Source organism: Muntiacus reevesi, chromosome X (assembly GCF_963930625.1).
Source record: "Muntiacus reevesi chromosome X, mMunRee1.1, whole genome shotgun sequence".
NCBI classification, from domain to species: Eukaryota; Metazoa; Chordata; class Mammalia; order Artiodactyla; family Cervidae; genus Muntiacus; species Muntiacus reevesi.
The window spans coordinates 129,841,981-129,864,773 of record NC_089271.1 but is presented as its reverse complement, the minus strand read 5'-3'; the positions used below and the strand labels follow the sequence as shown (position 1 = coordinate 129,864,773).

The 22,793-nt window shown below is 43.4% G+C and overlaps 1 protein-coding gene across 7 annotated transcripts in view; it reads left to right on the top strand.

Moving 5' to 3' along the window:
* The first annotated feature begins 22,198 nt into the window (after positions 1 to 22,198).
* The window catches only part of ATP1B4 (ATPase Na+/K+ transporting family member beta 4), a 37,322-nt gene continuing 36,727 nt past the window's right edge, over positions 22,199 to 22,793 (top strand). For all 7 annotated transcript variants that reach the window (XR_010660493.1, XM_065916420.1, XM_065916419.1 and 4 more), the window contains exon 1: positions 22,199 to 22,332. Coding sequence is in view for 6 of the 7 variants with exons in the window: in XM_065916420.1 (XP_065772492.1) it covers positions 22,270 to 22,332 (63 nt within the window). In the remaining variant the exon portion in view is untranslated. The remainder of the gene's footprint in view (positions 22,333 to 22,793) is intronic.

Sequence of the window (22,793 nt, the reverse complement as noted above, 5' to 3'; positions counted from 1 at the left end):
GGAAAAATGAACATTCTAGCTCAAGAAGAGAGAAAGGAAATTCGCCTTCCTTTGCCTTTTTGGTGTTTGGGCCCTCAACAGATTAGATGATACTTGTCCACACTGGTGAGGGTGGATCTCTTTATCAGTCTACTGAATTAAATGCTCATGTGTTCCAAAAACACTCCCATGGGACACACAGAAATCATGTTTTATCAGCTCTCTGAGCATCCCTTAGCCCAGTGACGTAGACACAGAAAATGAGCTATTATGACAATTAAATCTTGTATCCCAAGAAATTGTGAAAGTGTCAGTTGTGTCCAACTCTTTAAGAGTACCCCAAAATCTATAAACTCTCCCTTTTCCAGTCTTATGACATGGCCCCCTTGATTGAGCACTCTCACAATCAAGTCCCATGAATACCCTTCTGACTCCTGCTGACACATTCTAGTTAATTTGTGTGGCTCCCTTGGGCTTCTTGGAGAAGGAAATGGCAACCCACTCCAGTATCCTTGCCTGGAGAATCCCCTGGGCAGAGGAGTGTGGCAGGCTACAGTCCATGGGGTCGCAAGAGTCGGACACAACTTAGCGACTAAACCAAACCTTGGGCTCTAGGGCCTGTCCTCTGCAGTGGGCCCATGTTGTTCTTACATGGGCTATGCTGCTACTTGGGGCTGGCAGGAGAAGAGGTGGGGGCAGATCCTGAGGGGGGTCTCCTGCTGCCTTCAGAGACAGACACCTTTGCTGTGTCTTCTCACATGGGGGATGGGGTGGGCTGGAGTGCTATTTCTTAATAAGGAATGGGCCATTGTACAGGTTCTGAGGGTGCAGAGGGGACTAGGGTAGGGGTGTCAGATAATTGACTGGATGCCCAGTTAAGTGAGAATTTCAGATACATGAATAAGGTTTTGGTATTAGTGTGTCCCAGACAATATTTGAATTTTTGTTATATTTTATTTGCTAAATCTGGCAATGTGAGCCTAGAGAGCTGCTTTGATCTGAATATTTGTGTCCCCACCCCCTAAATTCATATGTTGAAATCCTAATACCCAATGTGATGGTATTAGAAGGTGGGGCCTTTGGGGGGTGATTAGGTCACGAGGTCGGAGCCTTCATGAATGGGCTTAGTGCTCTTATAAAACAGACCCCAAGGAGCTCGCTAGCCCCTTCCACATGTGAGGACACAGAGAGAACTCTGCAACCCGGGAAGAGGGCCCTCACCCGACCATGCTGGCACCCTGATCTCAGACTTCCAGCCTCCAGAGCTGTGAACAATAAATTTCTGTTGTTTCTAAGTCACCCAATCTGTGGTATTTTGTTAGAGCAGCCCATACAGACTCAGACAGACGTCAAAATGTTCAGGCTCACTCACCAGCCCGTGTCCCAAGTTTTCCCAACCAAGGCTCTCACTTGAGCACAACAGACTTGCCTCCATCAGATGTTCAGTCACCTTCGAAGCTCCTCAACTCTTTACAATCGTTGAGTTTGTGGCCTTGAGACTTTTTTTCTGTTCTTCCACTGCAGAAGACAAGAGCTTTGGTGTAAGCCACCAAAGAGATGTTCTGGATTTCACAGTGCTAACAACCCTCACCTTTTTATTATCCTTCTGTAGGTATCAATGCAACTAAATGAAAGCTGGCAAATTTCATTGTCTTCGTATGATTCCCTCTTCTCCCCAACCCATTTCCCAAAAGCCTGAATCATTGCACTGACAAGGCATTATTCCCTTTTCATAGACTATTTCCCCAAGACACTACCTGTGAAAGTTTTAGCAAGAGCGCCACCATCTGGTGCCTGGGACAATCCATCCTTCACATACTACTGGGTACGGGGTTTGCATTGACAGCCTAGTCATGAGTGATCCCATTCCCCAAATTCCATTTTACTGCCTGATTTCTTGGATCACTCCTGGTAGCAGATATGTTAGTCCTCTGGTAAGAAGACACTGAATTGGAGAACGAAGTACGAGAGGTTTATTGGAGGGTAACATCTGAAAGGACAGGAAAGCAGGTTTGGGAAAGGAGAACCTCAGATTGTGAAAGTGAAGAGCTCATTAAAGAAAACCCTCAAAGGACTAGGCCTTAGTACACCTCCCATGCTCAGGCACTAGCTAGGGGCTGCGTAGGAAGAGCTTGGCTTCTGCTCTCTCAAAGGTGCTTCACCTGGAGGCTGACAGCTAACTGCACTCCTTGCAGCTGGATGGCAAATTCTTGAAAGAACAGCCAAGAGACACAGGTGGTTCTTTTCAAAAATGGTGCTAGGACAATAGGGTACCCATATAGAAAAAGAAAAGAAAGAAATCGGATCCTTACTTCAATGAATACCCCCAAGATCAGTACAAGTAGATTATATGTCTAAATTTGAAGGGCAAATTATGCTTTTGTGATGTAAATGATTGTGATCACAACTCTGGGATAGTGAAGAATCTTAAACAGCACACAAAACTATTAACCATAAAAGAAAAAAATTAACACTTTGACTACATTAAAATTAACATTTCATTAAGAGAATTAAAACTTAATCCATACAATAGCAGAGATATTTGCATTATACATGTAGCAAATAAAGTTCTAGGACTTGGGACATATAGCAAGCTGCTGGAATATGATAAGAAAATTTTAAAAATGGATAAAAAGTCAGATCTGAAAGAGACACGTGCACCCCAATGTTCATCACAGCACTGTTTATAATAGCTAGGACATGGAAGCAACCTAGATGCCCATCAGCAGACGAATGGATAAGAAAGCTGTGGTACATATACACAATGGAATATTACTCAGCCATTAAAAAGAACACATTTGAATCAGTTCTAATGAGATGGATGAAACTGGAGCCCATTATACAGAGTGAAGTAAGCCAGAAAGATAAACACCAATACAGTATACTAACGCATATATATGGAATTTAGAAAGATGGTAACGATAACCCTATATGCAAGACAGAAAAAGAGACACAGATGTATAGAACAGACTTCTGGACTCTGTGGGAGAAGGCGAGGGTGGGATGATCTGAGAGAACAGCATCGAAACATGTATATTATCTATAGTGAAACAGATCACCAGCCCAGGTTGGATGCATGAGACAAGTGCTCGGGCCTGGTGCACTGGGAGGACCCAGAGGAATCGGATGGAGAGGGAGGTGGGAGGGGGGATCAGGATGGGGAACACATGTAAATCCATGGCTGATTCATGTCAATGTATGGCAAAACCCACTACAATATTGTAAAGTAATTAGCCTCCAACTAATAAAAATAAATGGAAAAAATGGGTAAAAAGTAATAAACAGTTACTTCACAAAAGTAGAAAACCAAATGGCCAATGAATACATGAAAATGTCCTTAACTTCACCAGAGAAATGCAAAATAAAACCATTATGAGATACCATCACATCTACCAGAAATGGCTGATGTTGTTTTTTAATCCTTACAATACCAACCATTGGTAGGGATATGGAACAACAGGAATTCTGACACACTGCTAGTGGAGATGTAATTTGCTTTAACCATTTCAAAAAAGTTTGGCATTATCTAGTGGATTTAAAGCTAATGTATTTTCTGTGGCCCAGCAATTCCACTTCTATGTATACACCCAAGAGAAATTTGTAAATATGTTCATCAAAAGACATGTACAAGAAAGTTCTTAGCAGCACTGTTTTAACAGCCCTTACACTTGAATAACCCAAGATGTTGACCAGCAGTAGAAAAGATAAAAAATTGTGATATTTTCAAACAATGGAAAACTATTCAGCAGTGAAAATTAATGAGCTACAGCTACATGCAACAGTATGAATGTACCTTACAAACATGATGTTGATGGAAACAGTTCAGTTCAGTCGCTCAGTCGTGTCTGACTCTGCGACCCCATGAATTGCAGCACGCCAGGCCTCCCTGTCCATCACCAACTCCCGGAGTCTACCCAAACCCATGTCCATCGAGTCAGTGATGCCATCTAGCCATCTCATCCTCTGTCGTCCCCTTCTCCTCCTGCCCCCAATCCTTCCCAGCATTAGGGTCTTTCCCAATGAGTCAACTCTTAGCATGAGGTGGCCAAAGTATTGGAGTTTCAGCTTCAACAAGAACAAATATTGCATACTGTATGACTCCATATATACAAAGTAGAAAAACAGGAAAACCTAATCTACATCGTTTAGGAACTCATACATAGGCAGTAGAACTATAAAGAAAAGCAAGGACATGGTTAACAAAAGTCAGGATATTGGTTATTTCTTAGAAGCGGAAAAATGGGAGTGATCAGGAAAGGGGAAAATGGGAGGGCTGCTTCTATTTTTTCCCAATTTTTTATTATGGAAAATTTTGCAGATAGAGGAAAAATTGAAAGAATAATACAATTAATACTCACCTACCCTCTAATTAGATGTAACATTTGCTAACATTTTAGCATTTTGCTTTATATCTCTCCATGTATACTTATATTTTTAACAACTTTATTGAAACGTAATTCATATCTCATATAATTCACCAATTTTAAGTGTACAATTCAATGGTCTTTAGTATAATCAGAGATATATGCAACCATCAGCATATTCAATTTTAGAACATTTTCATCACCTCAAATGTACACTTCATACTTTAGCTATCAATTCCCCATCCCCCTTCCTCTCAGCTAGCAAGCATATACTTTCTGTCTCTGTAGATTTACCTGTCACAGGCCTTTCATATAAACAGAAATCATGTGATTTTTTGTGATTGGCTTCTTTCATGTGGAAAGTTTAAAAAAGTTTAAAAACTTTCATGTAGAAAGTTTTATTTAAAAGTTCATTCATAAAAAAATAAATAAAAGTTCATTCATGTTGTAGCATGTGTCAGTACTTGTGTTAAGTCTGCTTGGTATGTCATAACAGAATACTACAACCTGGGAGATTTAAACAACAAATTTATTTTATTTATTTTCTCACAGTTCTGGAGACTGGAAGCCCAAGATCAAGGTGCCATCAGGGTTGGTGTCTGGTGAGACTCCTCCTTGGGTTGCAGGTGGCTACATTCTGACTGTTCTCACGTGGCCTTTCTACTCTTTCCACTCTGACTTGCAAAGAGAGGTCGCTGGTGTCTCTTCCTCTTCTTACAAGGATGCCAGTGCTATGGGATGAAGACCCCATCCTTAGCACCTCATTTAACCTTCAGCATCTCCTTAAAGGCTCTATGTCCAAATTCGGTCACATTGGGTGTTAGGATTTCAACATATAAATATGGGGGGGGGGTGGTTAGTAATTCAATCTATAACAGCAATTCATTCCTGTCCTATGCTGTTCTTAGTTGCTCAATGGTGTCTGACTCTTTGCAGTCCCATGGACTGTAGCCCACCAGGCTCCTCTGTCCATGGGATTTTCCAGGCAAGAATATTGGAGCAGGTTGCCAATCTCTTCTCCAGGGGATCTTCCCAATCTAGGGATAGAACCCAGGTCTCCTGCATTGCAGGTGGATTCTTTACTGTCTAAGCTACCAGGAAAGCCCAGTTCATTCCTGTTTATGGCCAAATAATATTCCATTGTATAGATATGTCACATTTTGTTTATCCATTTACCAGTTGAATGGCATTTGGGTTATTTCTACCTTTTACCTGTTATGAATAATGCTGCTCTATTATAAACAATTGTGTATAAGTTTTTGTGAAAACATGTATGTTCATTTCTCTTGGGTCTGTACCTAGGAGTTGAATTGCTGGGTCATGCAATAACTCTATGTTTAACAATTAGACGAACTGCCAGACTGCTTTCTGAAGTGGCTGCACCATTTTACATTCCCATCGGGAGTGTATGAGGGTTATAATTTTATCAAATCTTTGACAACACTTATGTTATCTGACCTTTTATTATAGTCATCTTAGTGGGTGTGAATGGCATCTCATTGCTCTTTCAATTTGCATTTCTCTGATCAATCATGATGTCAAGCACCCTCTTTATGTGCTTATGGACTATTTACATTTCTTCTTTGCAGAAATGTTTATTCAAATCCTTTGCCCAATTTTCAACTGGGTTATTTCTCTTGTTAAATAATAATATTTCTCACCAATACAGTATACTAACGCATATATATGAAATTTAGAAAGATGGTAATGATAACCCTATATACAAGACAGAAAAAAAGACACAGATGTACAGAACAGACTTTTGGACTCTATGGGAGAAGGCGAAGGTGGGATGATCTGAGAGAACAGCATCAAAACATGTATATTATCAAGTGTGAAACAGATCGCCAGTCCAGGTTGGATGCTCAGGGCTGGTGCACTGGGATGACCCAGGGGGATGGGATGGGGAGGGAGGTGGGAGGGGGGTTCAGGATGAGGAACACATGTAAATCCATGACTGATTCATGTCAATGTATGGCAAAAAACACTACAATATTGTGAAGTAATTAGCCTCCAACTAATAAAAATAAATGGAAAAAAAATAATGAGTTTTAAGTGTTCTTTATAAATTCCTTGTTTTGTATTTCCTTGCATTTCCTGTTTTTGTCTTGTTTTGTATATCCTTAGAATTTGTGGAAGTTCTCGGATGTGTGCTGTGCTGTGCTAAGTCGCTTCAGTCGTGTCCAACTCTTTGTGACCTTATGGACTATAGCCTGCCAGGCTCCTCTGTCCATGGGATTCTCCAGGAAAGAATACTGGAGTGGGTTGCCATGCCCTCCTCCAGGGGATCTTCCCTACCCAGGGACCGAACGTGCGTCTCTTACATCTCTTGCATTGACAGGAAGGTTCTTTATCACTAGCACCATCTAGGAAGCCCCTCTTGGAGGTGTAGACAAATATTTTTCAATAAATTTGTGAAGTTTTTAGCCATTATTTGTTCAAATATTTTTTCTGTTCCTTCCTCTCTTCTGCTTCTAGGAGCTTGGTATTCAGTGGAATGGAGGGCTATAGCTCCGAGTTTTCTAGGCTCACTTCTCTCAGCACAAACCACCACCTTACAAGGCAGAACAAAAGTAATGGGGCCCCAGTATTCTCAGTGGGGCCATGCCCAAGGTAGAGCCTGCATCCCACAAGTGGGTGCTGGGTAAAAAAGGAAGCCTGTGCTTCCTGGCCACGCTCACTGGATCTTAGCCTCAGCAATGAGTAGCTAAGGGCAAGATGAGAAAAGCTCACATCCTGCACCGCCTAAGAAGGCAGCCTTCCAACTGGGAGCTAGGGAAGGCTGGAGCCCTGTGTTCTTGCTTGCATCAATCAGGAGAGGAGTTTCCTTCTTGCAGAGCTAGGAAAGTGGGAGGAAGAGAATGGGTCTTGTTTCCAATACCACATACTCCCCATGTTCTCATCAAATTTCAGTAGACTCTTTCTTAAGTAGATGTTTTTTCATTTTCTGTATGTCCTTAGGATCATTTCCAGAGAGTTTTTTCATAATTTTCACCAGTTTCACTGGAGAGCTGTCCACAGAGCTCTTCACATTGTCCTACCAGAGTGGAATTTCCATATATATCCATGTATAGTTTTTGCTGAGCCATATCAAGTAAGTTTCAGACATCAGGAAAAATCCCTAATTATTTCAGTATGCATCTCCACTAAATAAGGACATTTTCCTATATAACCACAATACAATTACATTCTTGAATATATGAACATAATTTCTACGTATCATCTAATAAATAGTCCATATTCAAATACCTCCAAAAATGTCTTTTATGGGTGTTTTTTGGGGTGGTGGAGGTGGGGAACCAACAACCAAAGTTTACATGTTGCATTTTGTTGCCTTGTCTCTCTAGATTCACTTAACACCTGCCGATGTTTCTTTTCATGTTATTTATATTTTGAAGAGTCCAGACTTTTGGAAGTCTACATGGGAGGACGGTTATTTCTTGAGTGTTGTCAATCTTTTATTTCCTGGCCTGGGTAGTGGTTTTCCTATGGCATTAGCTTTTTACATTTTCTCATTACACTGCACAATAATATTTTATGCATCAAATTTGTATGTAACTGGTACTACCAAGAAATGAGCTATCAAGGCATGAAAAGATGTGGCATAACTTAAATGTATATACTTTAGTGAGCGAAGCCAATCTAAAAAGGCTACCTACTGTACAATTGCAATTATATAACATTCTGGGAAAGGAAAAACTATGGAAACAGTGAAAAGGTCAGTGGTCGCTAAGGGTTAGTGGAGGGGGATGGATGATAGATAGAGGACAGAGGACTTTTAAGGCAGTATGATACTATAGTGGTGGATACATGCCATTATACACTTGTCAAAATGCATAGTATATACAACACCAAGAGGGAACCCCAATGTGAAGGAAGGACTTTGGATAATGGTGATGTGTTAGTGGAGGCTCATTGATTGTAACAAATGTATCACTCTGGTATGGGATATTGATCGTGGGGGAGGTTGTTGGGGGTAAGGGGTATATGGAAACTCTCTGTTCATTTTTGCTATCAACCTAAAAATGCTCTAAACAGCAAAGGCTATTTTAAAATCTGTATGCATATTATATTTCACAGCTTTTTGAAAGGAAGACATGTCTGGGGAGAAGTGATTACAGTTATAGTGCTCTAAGTTTCTCACATGTTTTAGAAGGTGTGTCAATATATTAACTTTAGATTTAATTAAGCATAGTGGGCCATCAAAGTAAAAATTCTATGCTTTCCCGTATTACACTATCTTTCTCTCTAGAACCAAGTAAGGGATTTTTGACTTTCCAAGGTCTCTAGGTTCACTCTTGATAAGTAAACAATCAGATTTAGTGCCTGGGCTCATCTTTGCAATTGTCATGGCTGCTTCTTCCCATCTTATGAGGGTCTCCTCAGAACAAGTATTTGAAAGTTCATTCCAATCTCATTCTCTCCAGAGAGTTGGCTTCTCCCCTTGACCTCCAAGTTACAATAGCTTGGAGAGGTAACCATCTCCCCCCTCGTGCCCTCCCCTGAGGTTAATCACTTCTTGCCCTTTGCCCTGGGGAGGAACAGTGACAGAAGTCTTGGCATACTGCTTGGAAAGGTCCTTGACTCCTGATCAAGGGGATTAGACTAAGAAAGAGGCCAAGCTAATGATTAAAGAGAGAGTTAGGGATAATGTTTCCTTGCTTCTATTCCTAGCAGTACTGTACTAGCACGGGATTGGTTCAAATTAACACCTGACTTTCTATCTGTGAAACTAGGGAGACCACTCTGTTTGGGCTAACAAAATACTCGGGGGAAAAATGTTTTTGTTGATACCGTAAGAGTGACTAACCAGAGAAGTCTGGGAATTTTTATAAATAAAATAACCTCGAATATACTTGTAAACACCATACCATTCCACAGCATCATTCCTTTTTTTAGCTCGATTTTTTTTTTTTTGAGAACAGATTGTGTCACTGAACAGATGCAGGCTTTGCTGGGAAGGGAAGCAGTGGACATGCGTTACAAGAGAAGGTACAGGCCTTGCCTTCAAGGTTCTTACAATCCTATTGGAGAGAAGAATAGTCAACTAGGAGAAAGAAGAGAAAATATCTCACTGGTTTGGAGTGCATGGTCATATCTTTATATGCCAGAGGTGAGGCTGACCTTTGAAGAAGGGGAGGGAGGGCTGTGTTGCTAATTAATTGTGGAAAATGATGGCACTATGTAGATTCCCTAAAAGTGAAGGCCAACAGATTTGCTTTCAAAAACACCTTTGGGGAATTCCCTGCTGGTCCAGTGGTTAGGACTCCGTGAAGCCCGGGCTGTATCCCTAATTGGGGAAATAAGATCCCACACACCTTGCAGTGCAGCCAACAACAACAACAACAACAAAGTAACAGATTTGGCAGCTGTGTTTTCTCTTAAAGAATGTCTGAAAAAAAAAGAATGTCTGCTAGCCTGGATGGGAGGGGAGTTTGGGGCAGAATGGATACATGTATGTATTTACAGCTGAGTTGGTCTGGTGTGTACCTGAAACTATCACAATGTTGTTAATTGGCTATACCCCAATACAAAAGAAAAAGTTTTGTAAAAAGACTGCTGATGTCAACTGGGATGTGTTCAAGTCCTCAGCACATTACAGAAGGCTTATTTCTCTGACCCTCTTTTCTATCGCTGGTGCTGCTGCCTGTCTTAGAAAGTAATAGGACTCCACTCCTTGGACAGTGTTCTACATCCTAGCTGGTCCACAAGTTTAGATTGACCTTTCACCTACTTAGGGCCCAGGAGTGAAGTTGAAATCATCAAGGAAAAGTGGTAAGAGATAGGATCCTATGTGGACAGGCTCTCTCAGTGAGTCAGTTCAGTTCAGTTCAGTTCAGTCGCTCAGTCGTGTCTGACTCTTTGCGACCCCATGAACCGCAGCACGCCAGGCCTCCCTGTCCATCACCAACTCCTGGAATCCACCCAAACCCATGTCATCCAACCATCTTATCCTCCGTCGTTCCCTTCTCCTCCTGCCCTCAATCTTTCCCAGCATCAGGGTCTTTTCAGATGAGTCAGGTCTTCGCATCAGGTGGCCAAAGTATTGGAGTTTCAGCCTCAACATCAGTCCTTCCAATGAACACCCAGGACTGATCTCTTTTAGGATGGACTGGTTGGATCGCCTTGCAGTCCAAGGGACTCTCAAGAGTCTTCTCCAACACCACAGTTCAAAAGCATCAATTCTCGCTCAGCTTTCTTTATAGTCCAACTTTCACATCCATACATGACCACTGGAAAAACCATAGCCTCAGTGAGTCAGGGCAGGTCAAATGAGAGAAATGGGTATAATCCTCTCTTCCATATGCCATGCTTTTCTGGTGACCAATCATTTCTAATTTATTTAATGTCCATCTCCCCAACAAAAGGGCATACTCCATGAGGCTACTGACCATGTCTTTCTCATTCTCTGTTTTATCACCAGCATCCAACACAGCATCTGACACGTAATCAGTGTCTTATAAATATCTGTTACATAATTAATCAGTTAAGTGGGACTTAAATCCCGACAGGATGTAGATGAAAACTAGCAAATGAGTGAGAAAAGGTGGGGAGAAATGAACTGGAGTCTTTGTTGGGAGCCATGAAATGACTGCAGGAAGGAAACAGGAAGTGTGGAGTAGTAGGGCCTTCTAGTAACCGTGGTGAGAAAGTGAGCATGAGTAAAAGCATCTTGTTGAGCATCTTCTAGGTATCTGGTGCTTTAACATGTATGAACTCATTTAATCTTCATGACTCTTCGAGATAGGCAATATGACAATTTTACATTTTACAGATGAAAAAAGAGATTCAAAGAGGTTCAATAATTTGTTGGTGATCATTATTGTGAGACAATTGCTCATGGATCTCTCCTGTTTCTGCACATCCTATGAACAGAGACAGTGAGTGACCCTGTACTGGACTATTTTCTTCAAGATATTTGTACAGTAAACAGCTTTGGAAGATCCAGTGTCTCTCTCTGGGCCAGTGGAAAGGCAAACCTACTGCTCACCCTAAAAGATTCAGACTCATTAAGGTCAGTGTTGCTCTCCTGTAACACAACCCACAGCATGTGCAAGCATCACCTGGCCCTTTTTGAGTAGCTCCTCTGAGATCTTGGGGGCAAAGGGAATTGACACAAGAAAATGCTTATACTCTGGCCACTACTATGGCTGACCCAGGAGTCTCATATCTTCTGCCAGCATTCATAAAATGATGTGGCAGGCTAAGTTGGTAGCTTGCAAGTAAGATAAAATCTCAGAGGCATCACAGGTCCTGATGGTTACACAGGTGAAGTGCCAAAAATGGGAATGGTACCCATACCTGTTTGACTCCAGAACCCGCATTCTTTTCCCAGGATGCTGCTGCTTCCTGAGCTACACATAGGGCTAGTTGCTACATCATATGATGTCATTTCTCCCTGTCCTCCCCCCTGCCCCATACCTTTGTGTCATTAAGTCTGATTTTACTTTTCAAATTGGATGATTGGGGTATTCGGTGAAGCAAAGAGGTTTAAAGTATCTGATTATAATTGTCTTTCCCTCTGTCTCCCAGGTGAATGGGAGTCCTTCATCTATCATCCCATCTTCTTAATCATACTATTTGCTCAGGGTTATGGTTCTTATAATAGTGAGGCTTTTGTCAGGCATATTCATCTCAAAGAACAAAAATTCCCAGAGGACGCAACAACTGGAACAACTTAGATACTTCATAAATAACCAACTAGAGCTTCCCTCGTGGCCCAGTGGTTAAAAAACCTTGCAATGCAGGGGACATGGGTTCAATCCCTGGTCCAAAAAGATCCCACATGCATCAGAGCAACTGAGCCTGCAAGCCACAACTATTGAGCCCAAGTGCTGTAACTACTAGAGCCCGCAAACTCTAGGGCCTGTGGTCTGCAACAAGAGAAGCCACCATGATGAAAAGCTCATACATTGCGACTAGAGAGTAGCTCCCACTTGCTGCAACTAGAGAAAGCTCTCCCAGCAACAAAGACCCAGCACGGCCAAAAAATAAAGAAAGAAATAACTTTTTAAAAAAGAAAGTAAATTAACATTCACATTTTAATAAAATTAAATAAATAACCAGCTAGATTTAGTGCTTTGGAGGATACTTGCCAAAGTTTACCTCACAAGGCTCTGGGGCTCCTATATCCTTGCTGGGCCATCTAGGTAGTAGTTCAGAGGGTATACAATGGTGGCATCCCAAGATCCCATTTTCCATATGTTTTGAAACCCTGAAATAATTGTATTAAAGTGGCTTCAGTTAGAGATTTCTAATCTCAGGAGTCCCAAATATCCCTTTTGTTCATATAGGTCTTTTGCTCTTATTATCTACAAACTCTTTTGATCTTCAACAATGTTGGCATGTCAGGCCATCATTCTCTGTATTCACTAAAGTTAGAGCTACAGCTGCCAGCACAGGGTTGGGAAGAGGGGAAATCAGAGGCTAAGGAGCAGTGAGGTCATTCCCCTGATCATGTCCCCAGAGGAATGGTCTACCAGAAGACCTGATGATTTGTCTAGCTTTTGCACCAGAGTGATCATATACCATCCTCACAAGAGTCCTTTGAGGAAATAGGTCCAAAAAGTAAGTGACTAAGCAGTTCAACATTCTGCTGTGCACTCATAGCAGATCTGGGGCTAGCATTCCTTTCTATACCTTGCATATTTAGTGAGTCCAGAGGCTGGTGCCCTAGTTTCCAGGAGGTAGAAGAGTAGGATGAAGGGTAGGATGAGGATTCTTCCTTTTGACAGCTTCTGTCATCCTACCAAAAGAAAGGGCCATGCCTAGACATGTCATGCTTCCTTCCACTGAGGCAGGGCAGAAGGGTGATGTAAGGATTGGTGTACTGCACAGAGCTGGGGACTGGGAGTCCTGAAGTCTGACTGGACCATGAATTCTTCTTTTGCATGAGTTCTCTGCATGCAAAATCTACATGTACGTGTCTTTGGGCCTCAGAGTCCAGCCACATAACCAGTCCTCCTAGCCAAATGGCCCCCTGGCGGAGTAGTAGACAAAACCTCCCCACAGCTTTCAGCTATGTCCTGCCTGACCCCCTCTAGCAGCTGTTGCTCTTACCTGAACAGAGGAGGACTGTTTCACTTCCATGACTTCTGGGCGTGGATTTACCAAGCTGGGCTGTGCTTGGGTTGGAGCCAGGGTTGGTGGGAAGCAAACAGTTGCAGAAAAGGGCTACACAACTTGGAGTTGCCACCATCCTGAACCATGCACGGACGACTGGGGACAAGAGAGGGAGGCATTTGGGATGCAGGCATCTGTAAGGTAAGGAGAGTCACCAGCACGTGGGCTCAGGGTTTCTCCTCTTGAGTTGTAGGTCTGTTGGAAGAGGCCAGAGACAAGGAAACAATTTATTTCAGTCCTGCAGGCTCCTCAGGTGAACAGCAACATGCTGTAGAGACAGTTTCCTTCTTGCTAGTGTGGGCATTAGCAATTCTCCAAGAACTGGAAACTTCAGAGAAGGCACATTAATTTACTTCTTTTATCTTAGATAACAGAGGTCTACTTAGGAGACCTCGAGAAAAGATTATGGTGAAGATACACACAGCATAGAGAACTACTAGATTCCAAAGTGGCTTAGTCATCAGCATCGTGTTATACAATGTCCCTGATTCCCTCTGGAAGTCTGTTCTATTCTCCTCTTGCCAGGGACTGGGAAATTCTCCCTCCGTAGTCTATAGGGACAATGCCACAGGTTGCTGGTCTGACTGCCTTAGCTTGTTACTGTCAATCCTATTGAACAGAACTGTGCCTGGCTACCCAGGTGGCACTAATAGTAAAGAACCTGCTTGCCAATGCAGGAGACATAATAGATGTGAGTTCGATCCCTGGGTCGGGAAGATCCCCTGGAGGACATCATGGCTACCCACTCCAGTATTCTTGCCTGGAGAATCCCATGAACAGAGGAGCCCAAGGGGCTACAGTCCACAGAGTCGCAAAGAGTTGGACACGACTGAAGCCACTTAGCATGCACACACGCACTTACCTGTCACCAAATTGTGGGGGCCCATTCCTGCTACAGTCAAGGTCACCCTAGGCCACACTAGCTGGATTTGCTTTCCTGACCGGGAGGCAGCAAGCACAGTAGTGGACACGGCAGGCACCATGACTGACAGGTCTAGTAAAGAGGACTTCCCCTGAAGGTTTACATCAGCCTTGGTGACAATCCACCTATGAGAGATCTGGCTGAACACAAGAGAGACAGGGTCAGTTCTGTGTGTGCGTGTGGAATAGGCAGCTGCCCGTGCCAGTCTTTCCCAAATCATGTTCCTCAGACCCCTGCAGGAGACCCATCTTAGTGTTTTAAAACTTCAAATTTCTGAGCTCTATTTCAGTCTTACAGAATGAGAATTGTGGAGTTGGGATCAGAGAGTCTGCATAGGTAAAAGCTCCTCATATAACTCTGTGTCCACTAAAGTTGAGGACCTCTGTTCTATATTCTTCAAGCTTCATTCAAGTAGTCATCTCCTTCTGGAAAGTTCTTCTACTGCTATCTCTGTTTAGCAAAATCCTGCTCCAATCCTGGAGGCCAAGCTCAGATGTAGCTGCCTTCATGATGTTTTCCCTGATTTCATGTCTCCTTAACTGCAACTATCTCTTGGTGCTATGGGGTAGAGGATACTAGGCATCTAAGAACTGGGGTTCAAGGAACATTGGGGATATGAGAAGGCATATCTGGGAAGGATGGGATTGTAGGAAAGGGTTTATGTTTTGTCCCCAACTTTTTATTTGGAAAAATCTGAAAGTAAACTATGATCAATAACAGCACGTCCTTCCTGGAAATTAACCAGGACAGTAGCATTTTAGATTTGCACATATGCTCTCTCTATATACACACATAAAAACATGTATGTATTTGTATGTATTCAGCTCCAACATTTGAAATTTAATTGCAAGTATCATGCCACTTTACATCTAAAGTTTTGCATCTAAAATTGCATCTAATTTCAGTATGTATCTCTTATGAACAAAAGCATTCTCTCATTCCCTTGCAAAATAATAATACCATTATCACATCTAAGAAACATAACATTGACAAAACAGCATTGTTCAATATTGACTCATATCAAAATTTCTCAAATTATCTCCCAAACATCCTAGCTATTTGTAATTCAATCAAGAATCATGGATTTCATTTTACTGTCTTTTCAGTTTCTGCTAATCTAGATCTAGAACAGTACATTTGGCTTTTTTCCTTAATGATACTGATATTTTTAAAGAGTCCAGGTTGGCTGTCTTGTTTACTGTCTGGATTTGTCTGACTGTTTCCTCATGATTAGATTCGTATTAAACATCTCTGGCAAGAATACTACAGGAGTAATAGTGTTTACTTCCCAGCGTGTCACATCAGGAGGTTCACATGCCATTGCCCTGTTATTGGTGATGCTAAATTTGATCCCTTATTTAAGGTGGTGTCTTCTAGAATTCCTCTTTGAAAAGCTACATGTTTCCTTTGCAATTAATAAGGAATCTGTGGAGTACTCTGTGGAGTAATCAGGAATAAGCATATTTAATGAGCTCTTATGGTGATTCTTGAGTGCACTGAAGTTTGAACCACTGTTTTCCACGGTGTGATGTGAATGAGGGTCCTCCAAGGCCTGATCTGCCTCCAAAATACCTCAGGCTTAGCATGTCAGCCTTCACCTTTCACCTCTCACTCCACCTCCAAAGACCCTCTTGCCTGGCTCCAAATCCTTGAGAGACATTAGTAGACCAGATGGGGGCACTGCCTACAACCCAAGGGAGCTTGCTCCCCTTACTCAGGTCACTGGCCTTGTGAGGAAAAGTCCTTGAAAATGGACAAGGTATTTTTGTCTGTTTGATTTGTATCATTATCAATAATAATAATAGTGGGATGAACTAAGCCAAGCACTGTATGTAAATTACATCATTCAATCCTATGCCAATCAGGTGACTTTACAGATGAGAAAAGTGAGGCTCAGAGAAGTGAGCGACTTCCCCAAGGTTACACAGCTGTTAAAAATGGGAACTGTTTTGTAAAGCAATTATCCTTCAATTAATAAATTAAAACATAGTAGAAAAAAAAAGTGGGAACTGGATTCAAATCCAGTACCAATTAAAAAGCATATGCTTTTAAACACTCAGTTCTACTCCCTAATGAATCCCACTTCAGAATTCTCTTTCCATTTTCCTCTGAAGAGCTCCAGGCCCACAGCATCCCTAAGCATGAGGAAGCAGGGACACTGGACTTACTATCTTTCAAGATGGAGAACAGCGAGATCAATTGGCATTCCTGTGGTCTTGCAGCAAGTGAGTAACCGAACCGGGATGTTGATGGAGGGACCTTAAGCTCTTGCTTATGAATTTGATTTTGATTTAAGAGGCAGCTGAGAGCCACTGTGATTTCTGACTGGTGCTTGCTGAATCCAGAGTGGGTTCAGGTTGGATTAATATCATTGTCCTTTGTGTGGGGAAAGGCTGCTGCTTGATAATCAACAGGCTTTCGGGCTTTGGTGGAAAAGACCGGTGTTGCTTAACAACCCCTTTCTGAGCTTTGCACACTTGATTGACTGCCTTTAGGTTTACAGTGCTCTGTCCAGCCTGTCACAGGGGAAAATGCTACCTCTTAGATTCTAGTTAGGTCAAGAAAACCTCTAGCTCTCACCCTACACCCTCCATTCCCAATAAACAGGAACAATAATAATAATAATAATAATAATAATAAAACCTTGTAAAGGTGCTCCAAATTTGTGTATCCCGTAGTTTTCTCTAGTCTGCCAATTCTCCCATGAGGATGCCCAGTCAAATGCTGCAGTGAAATGAAAAACAAACAAACAAACAAAGCCACAGGAACCAAGATTCTCCTGCTAGTAAGAGTCATTTGTTAAAAAAAAAAAAAAAAAAAAAGAGTCATTTGGGGAGGGGGGTTATTGAATGATTTATCTTTAGCTTCAGGTTGCCCGTTTCTTAGTGACAGGGGTGTCAGGAAAATATTTCTGCACCTGTTGCAAGGTTTCATCTCTGGCTGGAGATAGACACAGACAAACACATATAGAATATCATCCCAATTTTAGCATATGTGCTGTTAAAGCAAGCACACATACATATAAAGTATCATCCAAGTTTAGCATATGTCCTGACATATTAAACAACGTCATATATAGACACAAAAGATTCCATAGTTGGAGGAGTCCTAAGAGGTCATCTAGCAAACCTTCCATCCTACTCTTCACCCCCTGGCCGCACATGCTCAGAACAGCTCTTACTCAGAAACCAAAGTTTGGGCAGCTCCAGTGACAAGTTGGGACTTCCGTGGTGGCTGAGAGGCAAAGAATCTCCCTGCCTGCAAAGCAGGAGACCTGGGTTCAATCCCTGGGTCAGGAAGATCCCCTGGAGAAAGAGAAGGCAACCCACTCCAGTATTCTTGCCTGGAGAATCCCATGGGCAGAGGAGCCTGGAGCGCTACAGAGTCAGACACGACTGAGGGACTAAACAACAACAATGCAAATAAAGTTATGCAAAAGTTTCAGAGGCAGCTGGTGCCTGTGACCAGCATTTTTTTTTTCACAATGATCTCTTATAAAATAAAGCGAAATCCATCTTCCTAGTAACTCCTGGCTTTAGGGGGCTGCTCCCTTTCTCTGGAGTCACTCATTATAAAGGATCTCCTTTTCTATGCAGGCTTGTCCCCCGACCCTAGAGAGACTGAAACCTCCAGCACCACAGTGCCCAGACAGGATCTTCTCTGCAGTGACCCTCCTCCCCCTCCGACTGCTCCCTTTGGATGGCATGGGTCTGCAAGGATCACTCTCCCAGCTGCTCCTGTCCCACCTGTATTGCTCTGCTTCCCCCACCCCCACCCCACCCCACCCGGCAAGCAAGCACAGAGCTCCTGGGAGGCTGGGCCACCGTGGGCCCACTGCAGTGCCATCACTCAGCTTGCCAAAAGCCATGTGACACAGCAAGGAAGCAAGTGGTTAGAGAGGTACATTGGGTTTCTGAGAGGCACTAGTGCAGCTAAGGCAGAAATAGGCTCGAACTTAATAATCTGCTCATCACCCACAGTAAGAGACACCCTGACTTATTCAAAGACACCGTGGGCGGTGCAGAGGATGAATAAGCATGATTCACTGCCACTCTGGCACCCGGGGCACGAAGAATAATAAAACCCAAAGAATTGTAGCCGCCTGAGTAGTAAATTAAGAGATCCGGGGCTCAGCTAGACTCTCGACATCAATGTTACCATGGCAATAAAGGGCCCCAGCATTCAGCAGCTATTACAGAGCAGGCGTCTAATAGGCTAGTCTATGTCACAGCCAAAGCCCAAGGGGCTAGCAAAGAAGACCAATTAGCATATCCATTCATTAGGGGCCTCTGCACACTTCTTCTCTTAATTCCAATTAGTTGTTTGTTTGAACCAACGTCTCTTGCCTGCATTATACTCATTAGTGCCTTTTAGCCACTGGAAATAGGCTTGAAACTCCACAAGGACCTCACTATTTCCCAAGCCTTCATTTTCCCCCCAGGGGTCTAGGCTGATACAGTCACCAACTTAGGGCCCTCAGTCCCTCGAAATGAAAGCATCTCTCACTGTATAACTGTACTCGACAGATGGAAACTGCTCAGGAATGTGATGCGCTAAGGGTTCTTCCTGGAACCCAGCGAAATAAGGATCCGGGGCCATTATCTGGACCATTCAGGTCAAAGAAACCCTTCGGCCTTAGCCAGTGAGCCCGCTGGCCACGCCTGCTGGCCACTACTCAGAGGCTAGTTGTTCGGGAGGGGCAACTTTGGGCACCCGGGACCATACTGGCATCATCAAAGTCGAACAGTAGCCATTCCAGCTTGAAGGACTGCCCTTCAAGGTCCAGCCCAAACCCCGCCTATTCTGGGAAGCCTTCCCTGATCTTTGCAGTCTCGAATGAGTTCCCCCTCCTCCATGAATTTTGAAGATGACACCCTATGCTGGGCAGCATTCATGGCAGCCTCAGCTCCTCGGCCAGCCTGGAGTTCCCTCACCCGTGACTTCAGAGTCCTCAAGGTCACTGGGAGGGACTGGGGTTCTAGGCAGTACTCATAATGCCACTGCAAATGACCTTCTAGAGGCTCCCCGAGGACTTAGCCAAACTCCAGGCAGGGACACACCCCACCCCCACCCCCACCCAACTGTGTAAATAGCTCACAAGAACAGATGCCATAAACTAGCCTCTCTCATGGCAGAAGGAGAGAAGCTCTCAAAAGTGCTACCTTCTCTTCCTTCCTGGGAACAGGACGACCAGGTCCATAAGATTGTTTCTGTTCCCCGTCAGCAACCATGTGGTTTGACTGAGGCAGGCAAGCAGGAAAAGGGGCTTACAGAAGCAGCTGCTAACATCTGTGCAAAAGGACTGACTTGAATCATTTGCCTCTAAACTCGGTAGCAAATTCCAAGCCTCTCCTTCCTCCCTCCTCTCTCGCCTTTGTAGCCACTGCTTCATTTGCAGCTCCATTGGTCACTTCTGGCTCCAGTCTGCTGTCCTGTTAAGCAGATTGCTTTTTTCCCCCCAAATTGGCAGGAACAGTTTCTCCTTTAGTCTTCTGAGTGTGAGCTCAGACAGATTTCTGTCTTTGAGATCCTATGGGATTTTGTTATTGTACCCCACCCAACAGCTGGCATTCCAGAAGGCAGCCTGGGCTATAGTCAAAGTACATTGCAAATATCTTAAGTATATGGCAAACCCCAAATCACCCAGAATGCTAGGGAATGAGAGATTCTGGAGAATGGAACATTTTGTTACCTGAGTTCACATTAATCCAAACCCCCTTTTGTCTCCTACTGTTGGTTTTTTTCCTCTCAGCTTTATTCAGATATAATTGACATACAACATTATGTGAGTTTAAGGTGTACGATGTGATATTTTTCCATGATACACATATATATTGCAAAATGATTACCACCATAGGGCGAGCTAATACCTCTAGCACATCACATAATTACTATTTCTTTTTATGATGAGAACACAGAAGATCTACTCTCTTAGCAGCTTTCAAGTATATAACACAGTACTATTAACCACAATTACCATGCCACACATTAGATTTCCAGAGCTTATTCATTTCAAAACTAGAGGTTTATACCCTTTGACCAACATCTCCCCAATTCCCCCATGTCTCCCTAGCCTCGGGTAACTATCATTCTACTGTCTATTTCTATGAATTTGGCTTTTTTTTGATTCCACATAAAGTGAGATCATACAGATCATTTGTCTTTCTCAGTCTGACTTATTTCACTTGGCACAATGCCCTCAGGTCCATCCATGTTGTCATTAATGGCAGAATTTCCTTCTTTCTCATGGCTGAGTAATATTCCATCATATGCATGTATATACACCACACCTTCCTCGTCCATTCATCTGTTGACAGGGCACTCAGGCTCTTTCCGTATCTTGGCTACCATGAATAATGCTACCCCTACTCCTGACTTTTTAAATCTTGCTAACATAACTGTACACTTTTTTTTCTGCCTTAGTAAGAGAAGACCAATGTATCTATCCTTTGTTTGGTTTTTGAGGCTTCCAAGAGCTTCAAGTTCCTCATGTATACTGAACATCAGGAATCACACACAAAGTTCAAGTGGAGAAAGCATAAGAGGTAAAGCTCAATGTCTACTGAGACCAGGGTAACCCCTGGAATATATTTTGCTTTCATTGAAATCCCAAAAGATGAATTTCTCTTTTCTTTGTCAGTGTTCTCTTCCTCGTGAAATGAGAGTATCAGAGGTGACTCTGTTAAAGAAGAATCCTGAGTAGTAACGTTCTAGTAAATGGAGTCTTTATTTTAAATTAGCCACTATTGAAGCTGTCTTCATCAGAACAGCCTAGGTTGGCATTATGAAAAAATCGATCTTTCTAAGTGGTTGGGCTGATTTTTCTGGTTATCAATATGCCCAGAATATCAATGCCTGCAACATTCTCAGTCACCTGGGTGTGATGGGAGGGGGCGGGGATTTATGAAGGATCACATATTCCTCCTAGGCCTTTTAGCTACCCAGGCTCCAGTGGGGTGAACCAAACAGACCAAAACTGCTATACAATGTTCTTGGCTGTTTTTACTAATTTTCCTTTTGGTGGATCCCACATTGGCTTCAGGAGTTATATATGTCTGGGAAACCGACACTGCAAAGTTCTGGCTTGTTCCCTGCCCTGATGCTAAGGGATAAATATAGATCTCAACCACTACAGAAATTTGGCCAGGATTCCAAGGGGTGTGTGTGTGAGGGGCAGTGCTGATGGGGCCATTCTGACATGTGGGAGAGAAAAAAGGTTTCTTTATATCCAAGGCCCTCTTTGGTGGGGGGGAGGGACCAAGCAGGAACCTGGCCTCTAAAATCAGAATGCATAATCCATATTTAAGGGGCTGGTGGATTGACACAAATAAGGAATATTATAGGTGGCTTAGTGTGGGGCAGGGGAGGTGGGGAGAGCAAAGGGAATCTTTCCTGACACCTTAGATCCTTTTGCATGAGATCAGCCTTATGAAAAAAGAAAGTTATTCTTGGCCAACTCCCCTCACCCCCAACTCCCACCCAGGCCCCACCCCCTGCATGCACTGATATCCAGCTCTCAACGGAGAAGGACACAACTGAAGACTGCCATTGGGCCCATGGTGGCTCAGCGCTAGAGAAGGGCAGGGAGTGGGAAGACGTGAAGCTTCGGGGTGGGGGCGGGGTGAGTTGCTCATCCTTGTGACCCAGAATATCTCCCCCTCCCTGTAATGATGAGCTTGCTTTTCCATAAGGGCTTTCCTTTGATTCAGAGAAGGGGCCAACCAATGAGAGAGGGGCATGTTAGATTATTTTGGGGAAGGGCTCATGCCAGGAGGGTTCACTTTTACTAGACGCCAAGTAGCCCCAGCAACCAGTGTCTCCTGTACCAGCAGCAGCTCCGGAGCTCTCGCCCACTCGCCTGCCTCTGCCCACTGCACAGCCATGAGAAGGCAGCTCCGGTCCAGAAGGGCTCCGACCTTGCCTTATGGTTATCGCTACAGACTTGTGAGTCCTGGGGAGCAGAATATTTTTGCTGTCCCTTTAGAATGGGGTGGGTGGGGGTTGTGTAGGTCATGACTTACGGCTGCTTCTCTTTAGGATGGGCAGGAACAGTGAAGTTTAAGGAAGCCCAGGGTTTCAAGCGTGAGCAGTGACTCCCGGGACCCCATTGCACCCTGAATGGCTAGACTGAAGGAGGAAGCCCCTCTCCTGTGTAACAAAGATAAGGGACAGGGGAGAGGCCAGAGAATGAGGGGGCCTTCTACAATGTTTTCGTGGGAGTCTAAGAATTTGAACAGACCTTTTGGAGTCTGGGAGTAGAGGTTTCATTCCAATAGCAGGAAATGGAGCCAAGAGAGAAGGGAAGGGAAAGAGGAAATGAGAGTTGTTTGCCTACCCAGTTGTCTCAGTCCCTTTGGGTGGGAGCTTCTGAGGAACCCAGCTACTCTTTTTCTAAAGCTGAAATT